Source organism: Canis aureus, chromosome 20 (genome assembly GCF_053574225.1).
Source record: "Canis aureus isolate CA01 chromosome 20, VMU_Caureus_v.1.0, whole genome shotgun sequence".
NCBI lineage: Eukaryota > Metazoa > Chordata > Mammalia > Carnivora > Canidae > Canis > Canis aureus.
The window spans coordinates 5,741,727-5,756,157 of NC_135630.1; the positions used below are offsets into that span (position 1 = coordinate 5,741,727).

Here is a 14,431-nt window from a genome sequence, read left to right on the forward strand (position 1 = left end):
AACCATGACAACACCGTATGTGAGAAAGTGGGCTTTTTGGGGATTTTTTTCTGTTCTGTACCTGGACATCCTTCACAGCGAGTATTCCGAATGTTCCGGGCATTACGTGTGACACAAAATCAGAGACACATTATGCTAAAGTTCATCTCTAACATAATCACTGTGATGGTAATAAAATCCTGCTCTAATGGGGTATACAAACACATCTTAGAAACTAGGGTGTTTTTTTTTTTAAGATTTTATTTATTTATTAGACAGAGAAAGCACACAGGTAGGCAGAAGGCAGGCAGAGGGAGGGCGAAGCAGGCTCCCTGCTCAGCGGGAACTCGATGCAGGGCTCGACCCCAGGACCCTGGGATCAGGCCCCGAGCCAAAGGCAGAGGGCTTAACTGGCTGAGCCACCCAGGTGCCCCGAAGCTTAGTTCTCTATACATGCTCACATTTTTTTTTTTTTTTTGCTCACTTCTTCTATGACAGAAATATTCTTTTAATATTAAAGAAAGAAAATAAGGGAGGAATGTTAACCATCAGAAGTTAATAAAATGCCTCCCATCACTGACTCAGCTTTTAAATATGCAATAACACACATCCACAGAATTGCCAAGTTATTTTCCACAAAACTCTCCTAATAAAACTGTATCTCAAAAAGTGTTTATCAGAGAAAGCAGCTTTTTCCCCAAAGAAAGAACATGCAAATAGTCCTAAGTGTCACCATTTACAGGGTGACAGGAACACAGATGAGGAGAGAACGATCTCAAAGAAGATAAACTCACATTTCCCAACCTCCCCCCACCCCACACATGATCTAGTGGGTCAGAGCTGCAAAACGCCATAATGAATAGGCCAAAGGGCTGGTGTGGTGATTCCTGGGGTTTTAGGACGGACTGGAGAGGTCTGAAAATCTCATAGAAATGAATAAACCCAGTCGGTTGTCCTTTCCCAAGTCATGTTTTATTCATAAAAAGTACTTTCTGACGGGAAAGCTTGCATACAGACCCTTATTTATCAGCCTTTTACTCAACAAAACGCCAGGAGTATTGGCTACATGAAGGCATAGCCAGGGCCTAGGCACACGGCATCGGCCTCAGGAAGCTATCACTAGGGCGTACGAGGGCTGTGTTTCAGCGTGACCTGGTGAGATTTCTGTTGCAGAAGAGTGATCCTATGCAAGTAGGGCCGGGAAGGGCGGCTGACCCCTTTCATAATCAAAAACCTACATGTAACTTTTGATTTCCCAGAACTACTAATAACCTACTGTTGACCTTACTGACATGTCAACAATTAACTCATATTTTGTGTTATGTGTATTATATACTGTATTCTTGCAATACATAAAGCTAGAAAAATGCTATTAAAAAATAAGGAAAATACATTTTGAGTATTGTTCTGTATTTACTGAAAAAAATCCGTGAGTGAGTGGACCCAAACAGCTCAAACATGTGTTGTTCAAGCGACAATGTACAGTTAATGGCAAAATTGGGTTTTTGATTTAGAGACTCTAAGGAAGGGTTAGAAATATAAATTTATATGTCTTTCTTGGTTCACAGTCTCAGTACCCAAACTAAAGTCTTGAAACCAAACTGTTTGAAAAGTTTTATTTGGTAGCAGCAAGTATCTACAATAGGATCTTTACCAAAAAAGTTGTGCAAGAGGGGGGAAATAAACTCATACATACATAAGATTTTGCTGTTGAAATTTGGGAGGATTATCAACAACTGATTCAGGAGGTTACAACTTACACAAAGCCGTGGCTTTTTGAGTAAAGAAAGTAGAAGCTAAGAAGCTATGTTGATCCCTTGACTAAACAGTTTTCTGAACCTCATAACAGACATTATCATGAACCTGAGAAAGTTAAGTTTATGGAAGAGGAGCCAAACTAAGTTACTTCAAGCTGTAGTAATATATGTAGTCGCAGTAAAAACCAATTATCTCCACAACCTGGCACCAACTTTTCATCCAACCAAGTCTGTAACGCCTACATTATTCATTTACACCATGGCTTTTCATCTCAGAGCTGTATTTGAAAATTATATACAGATTTACATATAATATAGCAGATGCTATCGACAATCGTCTTACCCTGATACATCTCTCTCCCTGTATCCACTTGGTGTGGGCATAGGGACAATCCTTGCCACAGACCGGCTTGCTTACTCGACAACAACGGACAAGACCTACCAGCATGAGGGATTAGGAGAGATCGGCTTACCTTGTCTCTTGAATTTTACACACTTTGTATTCGTTCAAAATACTAATACCAATACCTTCAATGGGCCAAAGAAAGTGGCCCTAGGAGCATTTAAAAGCATCCAAGAATTGTGATCACGGTCTATGGTAGTAGTAGAGTCTATAGGCATAAAGTAGCTAGCATTTTAAAAAGTATCAAAAATACTGTTTTCGTTAAAGGGGGGCGGTTAGCAGACAACTTCCCACTAGTAGTAGAAAAAACACTGTGTTCAATTTCCAGTTTAAATGCACTTAGGAATATGAAGACCGTGACTGCCATTAATTAGAGTCCAGAAGAAACTGACTTGTGACCTTAATGTGCAAGTACAGCAGTATTTCTAGATCAGATTCAGTCTATGATTAAATACGCTACACACACACACACACACAGGTAGTAGTATCTTTATGGAATTCTCTAAAATGCTCACAGTAGCTTATATATTGATGAAAATAAAGATGAAAATGTATAGAGTGTAGATAAAAATCATCTTTTAAGCTTACTAAGTGATACCTTCTGTGGGTTACTAAGTAGCTTAAATTATTCAAGTTTACATTTCAATTCTTAAAAGCAGAACTGTGCTTTGGTATTCAAACCTTCATAAAATTTTAGTTTTTTCAAAGTAAGGAATAAAAAATAGAGAACATGAAATATGTGGGAGAAAAAGATTTGACTTATAACTGCCACATACTTAACCAGTGTCTTACAACTTCTGCCTGCCCAAAACTCAGCTTCTTGGAGATGATTATGGTTTTTAAATATTTGGTTTTTATAAGTGTGTATTTTTAAAATTTAATAAACATGCACATTCCAACGTGTTACATAGCCCCCATCCCCATCCCACCCCCCCCCCCTTTTTTTTTTACCATACTGGAGGCTGCTTATGTATCAACTTCCACTACAAGATTTTTTTTTTTTTTTTAAATCTTGGAATCCAACTTTACTATCTCTAATTGAAGAAGCCTCTGAGATGTGTGTTTAAAACCTGCTATTATTTACACTTGCTTATGCTTGTGTGAATCAAAACCTTGAGAGGATGCAAATAAAACAAATTGGCTGCTGAGGTTTTCACCAACTCTATAATGCCAGTTACACATTTGTGTTATTCACAAATTTTATTCCTAGTAACAGACTAAGAGAAATAAACTTAAATGTGAACCCAAAATATTTATACTGATAAAATGAACTTTTCAGGCTTTATGTGTTTGGAGTTACACAAAATTTTATTGAAGAAAGATTCCATTGCTAAAAATGTTTGGAAAATAATGCTCCATAAGAAACTGTCTTTTAATTTGTTAATACAATGTTTAACATAATTTCATTTTCTAAAACAAATTGCTTGATACATTTCAATTCTTAAATTACTCTGCACAGTGGGAAAACTTCTACAAATTAGAGTACTGGAGATCTTCCAAAAAGATAACTTGTAAAAAATTGAAAAACTACACTAAAAACATCAGTCTATTTGCTTTAGACTCTTCTGATAGGCAGCTTTAAACAAGATTTCCATTCTTGAATTAGTAATGTACTTCTTGAATATACTTATAAATCTGAAAAGATGTTTTATCTTCCATATAACACAATTTAACGTCTTCACACATCAACTGTGTTGTGTTTTAATAGCTTAGGCACATTTCAATAATTCTGGATTTTATTTTGTGATTTCATTACAAAACAGCTTGCACAAACCAAATTCAAACAATCTTTTTATTTAGAATTCCATCTGAAAATTCATTTCTGGGTTTTAGTTTTTCTTTAAAAAGAAGCAAACATTTAAAAGCATCAAATGTTACTACTCTACAATTCATCTTGTTATGAACATTTTTAGTTCATGGGGAAATAAACCCATTACATTGATTAGGCACAGAACTCTGGCCAAAGACCAGAAATCAGGGCACAGCTGTGTGTTCAGGTAACAGAGGTCTGAATGGAGGGAGTCATGCCTCAACCGTGGGCACACCTATCTCTGCCCCCTCCAGAAACTGTTAGTAAGTCCCAAATCAGTAAGAGATTGTATGTAACTTAGTTAAAAAAAAAAAAAAAAAAAAAAAAAAAAAACAAGCAAACAACTACACCGGTTTTCTAAATTACACGGCAAAGCCCAAACAGATAAATATAATTGTAGTCTCACCATACAAAATTTGTGGTTTTGATATCCATGTCACAGGACCATATTATACGTGAGACAGAATTATATAATTTCTCTGGTCATTTCAGAAATCTGGTTGGAAGAGATCTGTAACTATAAGATTTCACATTATAGCAATGTTTCAGTATTTCTCAAATTAGGGCGGTGAACAGAAATCACAGTACAAAATCCTTAATTCTTTTACCGGAAAAGCAATAGGTGCTACATATGAGAATCACTTATAGAACATCTATTTTCTTTTAAAAAATGTAGATATAAAATATTAATTGCATAGGGATTTAAATATAAGGCCAAGAAGAATACAAAGTAAAGTTAAAAAATCATAGAAAGGGCACTATGGTGTCAAAAGATAGAATTTCATTCTATAGAGTAATAAATCTGAATTACTGTCTAATTTAAAAAAATCACAGTATGTTGCTATAACTAACAGTGAATGTTTCATTAAGTCAAAACTGGAAACCAGTATTAGGACTTAAAAGAACACAACTAAAGCTTGTTGTCTAATCCTGATCAGTGTATTAGCACATCAGTGCCTGGTACGTACCTGATTAGTTATATAACCTACGTTTTGAAGTAATGTGTAGTTTACTACATGTTAACAGGTGTGAGAGCACATCATCACCGCATGCCGTAAGTGATCTGCAGGCTTATCTGAGTGTAATTATTCAGTCTTTACAAGGTGCAAGATCCCACCCGGCTGAATCTTCATTCAGTGAACCAAAAACACTGTAGTTAACAAAACATAATAAAGTTCTACCGTTGAAAACTAAGTGTACATGAACCAGAGAATTAGTTCCTGACATCAGTACATATATTGTCCTCAGGATTTTGGAAGGGAGTGAATGATGAGTCCAACTACACTCTGTAGTTTAAGCTAATGGCTATCACCTGAAGACCCAGGTAGAAAGGTAAATTGTGGGTCCACTTCTCATTGTAATGTTAGAGTGCAGTTTAAAGAGCAATTTCCAAATCTAAAAGGAGCTTAGTTAACTTACTGTTATATTGTATTGTTGTACTTATTGTATATAGTATTGTTATATTGAGTAGTGTGAAGAAAAACAAGAACTCCCAAAGGAATTATGTTAAGGAACATTTGGGAATACCCAAACCAACGCTTTAAATGAAAAGTGCATAAATACAGTAATACTACAAGTGTGTTAACTATGGAACAAAGATTTCTTTGGGAGCTAAACAATACTATTTTCCCACATTATTTACACATTATGAATTGTTCAGATACCACAAAGCACCATTTACAGTCTAAATTGCTTGATTATGTCTGAAAGGTCTTTTGACTTCAATGCTACGCAGTTGAGGATCTACCTAGAAGTGTCAAGTCACCTTCAGTAAAACAGGATTTATCTTTACAATTCAGTTCTCTTTTCAGAAATAGCAAAGCAATTATTTTCATTTCACGATCTTGGCTGGTGTTTCAGATTCTGTGGACTGTCTTCCATCCGTCCAGGCTTCCCGGGTGCTCTTCAGAGCCAGGGTCTTCTGTTGATCAACCACAACATAATCTACTCTCTCATCAGCTACACTGCTGCCTGAGCCACTGCTCTTTTGCTAAAAAGCAAAGAAAAATACCATAAAGCCTGACAGATAAAGAGTTTGAGTGAAATTTAGTCTTAAAACATAGACACACATTGTGAATAATTCTTGAAATTCTATTGGGTCCGTCACAGACAGACAGACACACACACACACACACACGCACACTTCAGTTTAACAATGTTGTTTTTCTACTAGTACACTGTTTTCCAGTTAAATTTAAAATCACTCTAAGAATGCAGAAAAATGCTCCCAACACAGATGGAATTCTTACAAAATAGGGATCACAGCCACCTGGTTCACCTTAAGATACACAGCTTGCTTCTCCCTTCAGCTTAAGCTTCAGTTTTTCAAGTCCTGAGAACATGTGTCAAGTGTTCACCTTCAGAGCTAAGAAGTGTTTTTTGAAAGGCAGCATTTCAAGAATGGCAAATGACATAGGCTGACAGTACCTCTTCATTTCAAAATACCGCTAAATACCAACTTACAACAAATAGTTATTAATGTATTGCCAGGCTCTCTAGAAAATAAGAAAAATACCCAAGGTGTGAGGGAAACAGAAGGGATAAAGAGCTGCTCAAGGTAAACTTTAGAGGCATTGCTGTCTTTGGGATGAATATCAATCTCAGCGATGCAATCAGGAGGCTCCACGTGGGAGGGCATGCCTACTCTGAGACCATCCTGTTAATAAGCGAGGGACCCCTGAAGGGAACTGAGGTGGTCCTAGATTGCTTCCCAGTAGAAGAAAATGCAAATTATTCTGAAGGAAATTTAGGTCTGTAGGATTCGCACAGATATGCTCAGCAAAATGAATCTGCAAAAAAATCTATAAAACATGGAAGGAAACAAGCTATCAAGAGTGAGCAGAAATAATAGACACAGATTCAGACTTCTAAGGACTTCAGATTCTGACATGACAAGAAACAGTATAAAATATGTACGTGTAAAATTTTCAAAGGAATTAAGAAATAAAACTAAATAAAAGGAATAAAATAAGCTATTCAAAATAGCTAGGCATATTTTTTAAAAAATTAGCAAAATTTCATTTTAGAAATAAAAAATAACTGAAATTAAACAATGAGTTAAACAGAATAATTGGGAATTAGTGAATTTGGTGATAGATCTAAAGAAATTATCCAAGTAAATACAAAGAGATGAATGGGAGAAAATACCAAAAGGTGAAAAAGTAGTGTGGAAAATAGAATAAGTTCTAACTAATCTCTAAAAAGAAACCTTAAATGAGAGAATAAGAGGAATAGTTGAAAAGCGTATTTAAAGAGATAATGACTGAGGGGTAAAAAAGGAGAGAATGACTGGGACTTTTCCAGAATTAATAAAAAATATGAATCCAGACACAAAAACAGCACAATTTCCATGAAGCATGATAAATAAAAAGAAATCTATGACTAGATGTCTAGACACATTGTAGTAAATCCACAAAATACCAAAGATACAGAAAAGATCTTAACATCAACCAGACAGAACCCCCACAAATGGAATTTTCTAGAAGTATTTCAGGAGGAAGAAAAAAATAAAGACAATGATTAACTTTAGATTTTGTTAAGTAATAAGCATTTCGACAGTGATCACTAAAAGAGAAGTGTGTAATTTCTATACCATTAAAAAGGGGAAAATGAACTTTTTTTTCTCCATAACCTTGTTAATTGTGGTTTATGAAACATTGAGTAATAGACTTTACTGAGTTTAAATTAAACATACTATAAAATTTCCTCAAAAGAAACATAATTTTGGGGGTTTAAAACATGAGCTAATCGTGTTTATAAAAAGAGATGTCCCTTACCTTACGTGGTGGTGTGGATTTTCCAGAATCTAAATCCAGGTCTAGGTATTCCACTTGTTTGTCTCCTTTGGGCTTGACCATAGGACTGCTTCTTCCATCAAGACTGTTACTGCCAAAAAGATTCTGAAAATGGTGATACAATGAAATCAACTGTTGGATGTCCATGAGATATCCTGCTTATCTTGTTTGCCATCTACTAAAGCAAAAATATTTATTTCAAAAGGATAGGCTTTACAACAATGTCTGCTTAGAATTAACCTTTTAGGACTGGAGGAAAATAAGTAACATTAATAAAATTAGTTACAACTTAGCTTAGGGCAAGTCAAAGGTAGTTTTCAAAAGTCAAACTTGGTTTAAATTAAGACTAAAACCTCAAGCTATCATCAGTTGCAATAGCTCTACCAGAACATTATTAAAATGATATTGTTATACTCAATTACAGTTTTAAACTACCGGATCCTTTCACCCCCCTTGCTTACTAATTAAATTATTTTAAAGTTCTATATTTTGTTTAAGGGCTCTCATGCTGGGGGCGCCTGGGTGGCTCTGCTGGTTGAGAGTCTGACCCTTGGTTTAGCTTAGGTCATGATGTCAGGGTTGTGGGATGGAGCCCAACTGGCTTCGTGCTCAGTGGGGAGTCTGCTTGAGTCTCTTCCTCTGACCCTTCTCACGCTTGTGCTCTCTCTCTCTTAAATAAATAATAAACAAATAAATCTTTAAAAAAAAGGGCTTTCACACTGAAATTAGTTTAAAATAAGGATGTTAACTAAAGGCCATGAATAATGATTCCATTGGCAAAGTCTGTTTTGTTTCAACTATCTGGAATTTTTACCACTGAATTACTTGTCTGCTCTCTTTAGCTTTATCCCTTCTGTCCTAATAGGAATTGTACAATAATAGGGGTACTCTTTAAAAAAAGATTTTAAAAAAAGCTAGAAGACAGCAATAAATGAAAAAAATGAAACAGCCCGAGGCAGAAAAATGCAAAAGCAACAGGCTATTAGGAACTTGAAGATCAATGCTGAAGTAAGAAAAAAGGATAACATGAACTTATACCCCTACCTCTACCCTCTATGCCAATTACGACGGCCCTAAATGTGTGCCAACAAATGCCTTCTCTCCCTCCTTGCTGCTTTTAACCTCCCCCAAAAATGTTCTCAAAGACTTCTCATAGGCAAAACTCCCTATATATTCACTAGCAGATTCCATCCTTGGGTCTTGTATCACATAGATATGAATATTCACATATTACCTCATACTCTGAAGAAAACCATCATGATGTAATAGATTTAAAATGTGTGTTTGTCATCATGAACAAAACAATTTGGAAACTGCATAAACCTGGTTCTTTTTTTTTTTTTTTTTGGAGAGTGTGGGCATGCATGCAAGCAGGGGTGAGGTGGGGTGGGTGGGGAAGGAGAAGACAGGTCTTAAGTAGGCTCCACACCCAGCACAGGGCCCCACGCGGGGCTCAGGCTCAGGCCCCTGAGTTCATCGCCTGAGCCGAGATCAGAGTTGGAAGCTTGACAGACTAGGCCAACCAGGTGCCCCCCATTGGTTCTTTTATATTGCTACTCTTTTTTTCCTCAAGTTAAACAGAGTAAGCTGTGATCTAGAGAATGGACAACTGCTAGAAGAATAGTAAATTTAATTCCTCATCTGGAGCAGGGCTGCTGAGAGCCCATGTGAAACAGTTTTGTGAATTAGAAAAAGGTGCTCCTGCCCGTGGACCCACACAGCTCTAGCTCTGTACCAGGGCCCCTGGCCTGACGAGCGGGACACGGTCTGACCTGCGTGTACCTACAAATGCAACACTATGCAGTCTGCTGTACAAGTCGCATACTGTTCGCAGTATGTTTACGCAGTGAGCAAGCCGCATGACTGAATGTGAGAGCTCTATTTGCAAGGGATAGATTTTTAAACCAAATTTACCAACTACTACTGATATAACATTAACAAAATATTGACAGTAACATGTAAAGCACAAAAAGATGTAAGAAAGTTTTGGTTCTCATTTAGTACAAATAGCCATTTCCCTCTCCCTTTTCTTCCTAATACATAAAGAACCTGATTTTTCTTTTTCTGAATGACTCCATAGTTCATTCTCACATTAAAAAAAAAAAAAAAAAAAAAAAAAAAAAAAAGAACTGTATGTAAAAACTTGTCTTCAAATGTGACTCCTGAAAGAACCCATACCTGGAATTCCCCTACCTGGAAATGCCTACAGTTGTTCATAGTATCAAAAGTCTATGAAAGGAACCTATGAGCTCATATGATGTACACATTTAAACTCAACAAGTTGTTCCTAAAGAGAATTTCTCCGAATTGCTGGTTAAACTGTTTTCTGTCTAGTTATTATTAGAATTGGAAATTTTTTCATCTTTAAATATTGTTAAAATTCGTGTCCCTGCAAGGTGGTCCATTTGTTCTTGATCTAATCTCAACTGGGAACAGCCTGTCTCTGTATTCTAGCCTTAAACCCAGTGTTTTCCCAAAACAGTTTAGAAAAACTCTAAGATTCTAGGAGCCATCATAAATGTTCTGTGAATTCAAAAAGAAAATAACAGTAGTGCTTTGCTTTTCTAAATTCTTTTTAAAGTACTGAAAAATTATTGAACATATTTTTGTTGTTATAAAACGATATTTATGTCTTTAGTAGTGATGTACCATCACTCAAATTTCAAATGCCATATTAAGGGCTCACTTCACAAATGCCTGACTTTGGATCCTTGTATAAATTAATAGGCAGCAGCACCAACTCATGGTTTCTTTAAAAACTGCCTGCCCTGTGACCACCAGTATGGAAAATGTATCTATCATACTGCAAAACGTCCTAATCTTCATTGCAGGCCTAAGCCAGATTTGATCTGATCCTGTCTCAACTTCTCCAAGACAATTTTTTTTTTTTTTTTTTTTTACTGACTTTATCAGTCCAAGTGCAATGAGATCTTGTGAATTTCTATGGTATTCCGTTAACACCCTACCTTTCAAGAGGTATGGAAAACACTGATCTAGCTACCACGTTCTTCCTAAGGAAGAGTTGTCTGGACCATGATGAACTCCTACAGCTGGCAGCATGAGGAAATGGAAACGGTGGTTGGACTTTCTACGATGAGAGTGGGGGGAGTGGATATCTTCACCTGGAACACTTTTGCTTATCTGTAATACTTAGGACCTAAGTAGTAGAAAATCATCAGCTGGCCGGCAAAAGTAGCTTTCTGGCTTAATGTTGTAAGGTATAAAAAACAAGTTTATATTCTTATTTCCTGACTTTCTGATTGTAGAATTTTCTTTCTCATCTTTTCCCTTTACCTAACCCTTACTGATGACAAACTACATGTCCAAATTTGCCTATTACATGTCCTTTCCAAGATTTTTATGGCAGTTTAACTATTTTGGGCAAAAGAACACTCTTTAGTATCTCAGAAAATAATTACTTTTGTAATAAAAAAAAATCCATTCTACCACCTAAAGATAAAATATTCATTCTAACATAGCATTGAGGATTTATGTAGACTTTTGCCAGTCTATTTACTATAATGAGGAAAAAAGTAGGTTAATAAAAACAATAAAACATCACTTGTCAAATTGAAAAATAGTGAATCCAAAAGCAGAAGCCAATTAATAAAAATTGCTCTGCCTTAAAAAATTAGTGAAAACATTATTGATATAGCTAATTTATCTTCTAATCCAGGGCTGATGTAAATATTTTAAATTATTTTAACTATCTTATTCATTTTGAACAATGTATGAATTTTATTAATTTTTAAGTTTTTTAAGCCACCAATCAAGCTTTTCGAATCACTTAATTTTGTTTCCTGATGACATATAGTTGTGAGGAACCTGCTTTTGCCTAAAGTTACATTACAGATGATAGAAATGGACTTTATACTTTGGATCTCTGGAGTTCCTGCTTTAAAGAAAATTGCCATTAAAGTGTTACCCATTCCAAATTTGATACCAGATACTTGCTTATCCTGGCAGGTAGCACTTGGTTGTGCCCTAATATCTGCCCTTCCCTGTCTCATGTGAATGGGACTTTTAGCCAGGCCCACTGTCCCTCAGAACAAAGGCTGTTCCCCAGGTCCTTTCATGTCTATGTGGCCACATGGCATATAGGGCAGTTTCTGGGAACCTTCTTCATAAGGCAGATAGGCTTCCCTCTTTCTGCAGCTTGGAACGTGAATTGCTGGCGCAGGACGTGCTGGAGCATGTGAGCCATACCCAGAAGATAGAAGGGGTCAGAAACCTAGAGGACCTTGAAGAACAGGGCTGCTACCACAACCCTGGCTTGACTCTCTGGACTTTTACATGAGAAAGAAAGAAATGTCTCTCTTAAGTCATTGTTTTTTATCTTTTGTTACTCAGAGGTGAACCTAATCATAACTAATCATAACCTAATCATACACTCATCTACTAAAATACAATGTATTTTAAAACAGAGCAAGCACTGAATCTGATTTGAGGGAAAATAAAAGCAAAATATTTTTAGACACTAAAATTAGCTTGTATTCTTAAATATCTGAAGTATTTTCAGGCAGCTATCTAAATTCTGGTGAATACAGGCTGGCTACAATTATAAAATTTTGTGCCTTACAGTACTACAGTCAATCTGAAACAAATTTAGGTTTGTAACAGGTCTTTAATCTTTAAGCTACATCTAAGAGTATGCTATTGAAAGACTATCAAAAGAGCTCCATACAAGATCATTTCACTCTAAGAGTGCGATAAGGTGGGCCTGGATAACTGCACTGTGAAATACTTCCAGTATATTTTCTTCAATAGTTTCAAAAATCGAATGCATCTTAAAAACAAAACAAAACAAAAAAAACAAAACAGAACTCTAAGATTTTGATGATTTTAACTTTTTATCTACTTTATAGATGCTGATATACTCTGACCCTTTATCAGTTTTAAATTTTACAACGTTATAATTTAAAAAGCATTTTAAAAAGTTGTCTTCTATCCTTTTCCCTTAAGTATATAAAGAAGGACGTAAGGGTAAGATTTAGAGATTAGAAGTAAGGCCCTAGCATGCCAGACTTGGAAGAGCTGCTCAGAAAGACAGAAGTGAAGATGCAGACTTTACATACCGAGTCTTCGCCGGACAGGTTTGGGTTCATGGGCACGTAATTCTCTTCACTGTCGTGGGAGTCGCTGCTGGACGTTGTGCTGTGCACTGAATCTGGTCGGGGAGACAAGGGAAACCTAGAGGAGCTAATGACACAAGCTTCTGTTACAAACCTACACCTGGACCACAACTTCCAAAATCACTTCCAAGATAAAAATGAGTGATGGTTTAACATTCTTTTAGAAATATTCACTAAAGTTTACAATAATTTATTGTACACCTTTATTTTAATACAACTTATTGCATACATTCAAATGCACACCTAGTATTTATAACTATATAGTAAAAAAGTATATCTCTAAGCATCGAATCCCTTATGTAGAACAAAAAAAGTACTGCTGGCAATTTGGGGGATAAGTAGAAAGTCACAGATATGAAAAGGAAGATTTAAGAGTTCCTATTAAAAAAAACCTAGCTATATGAACACATAAAACACAAACACATATTTATTTAATGTAGGTTCATACCTTCACATATTCTTTCATTTCCCTGTACACATTTTAAACAAATCTTGATTAAATTAACCCCCACAAACATTGTGCAGTGGCAGTATCATAGAAATAAGGTTTATCCAAGGCGTGATTATTGCTAATTAAATAACCCCCACCAGAACTACCGTATTTTCCCAGAACAGCAGTTCTCAGAAATTTCTCGCCTCATGAACCATTTATACCCTTAAAAATTATTGAGAACCCCAAGGAACTTCATTTATTTGGGTTATATATCTATTTACGGTATTACAAATAATAGAACATTTTTTAAAAACACAAGAGTACACAAATACGTGTTCTATTTATTAGCTGTCCCAGGATATGATCAAATACTATGTAGCCTGTGGAAAGCTCCAGCAAACACTCATGAGAGAAAGAGAGTGGAAAAGGCAAAAAATATCTTATCATCTTAATGAAAATAGTTTTGACCTCACAGAACTCCAGAGAGGGGGGGCTTCCCAGGCCATACCCTGGGAGCCACTGTTCTGGTAGTTTCCATCATAGTGAACAACCAAGGTACATATTTTAAACAAAGACTTACTCTCGAGCAAAACTCCTAGTGATGGGAGATCTAACTGGGGCCTGTAGTTCTTCCCATTCTGGCAAAGGTTTTATTTCTAAAGGCGCTGGCTTGGCTGAAATGAAAGAGAGAAAAAGAGGCTTCAGTACACGGAAATTTGGAAAACAAAACAAGATCCTCACTCTCTCTCTCTCCTTATACAATACGGCCAGAGTACACCTAAGAGCAGCTGGCTTCACAAATGAGATGAGCTTCACAGATGTTCTGTGATTTGCCCAAGGTTACACAGCTAAATGATTAGGGACAAAAGCTAAATCCAATAATGCTTCATGATGGTTGACTCAAAGTCTGAAGCTTTTTTACAACACATTACTTCTTAATATTTTATGAAAATAAACTAAATGAGAAGAAACGGTAATGTGACCCAATTCCTTTATAGTTACTTGATGTATTATTTCCTTATATCCTTCATTATTATTTCCTTATATCCTTTTTTAAAAAATAATTTTATCTCCAAGTATAGAGCTTTAGTCTTCTATGGAAAAACATTTCTACTCTTCAATA

At 36.0% G+C, this 14,431-nt stretch overlaps 1 protein-coding gene across 6 annotated transcripts in view; it reads right to left on the reverse strand.

Annotated features, from left to right (window-relative positions):
- Window positions 1–3,917: 3,917 nt before the first annotated feature.
- The window catches only part of GAB1 (GRB2 associated binding protein 1), a 114,760-nt gene continuing 104,246 nt past the window's right edge, over window positions 3,918–14,431 (reverse strand). For all 6 annotated transcript variants that reach the window (XM_077860905.1, XM_077860909.1, XM_077860907.1 and 3 more), the window contains 4 exons: window positions 13,889–13,982; window positions 12,819–12,942; window positions 7,726–7,848; window positions 3,918–5,939 (listed from right to left, as the gene is read on the reverse strand). In XM_077860905.1, coding sequence (XP_077717031.1) covers window positions 5,781–5,939; window positions 7,726–7,848; window positions 12,819–12,942; window positions 13,889–13,982 — 500 coding nt within the window. In that variant the 3' untranslated portion in view covers window positions 3,918–5,780. The remainder of the gene's footprint in view (window positions 5,940–7,725; window positions 7,849–12,818; window positions 12,943–13,888; window positions 13,983–14,431) is intronic.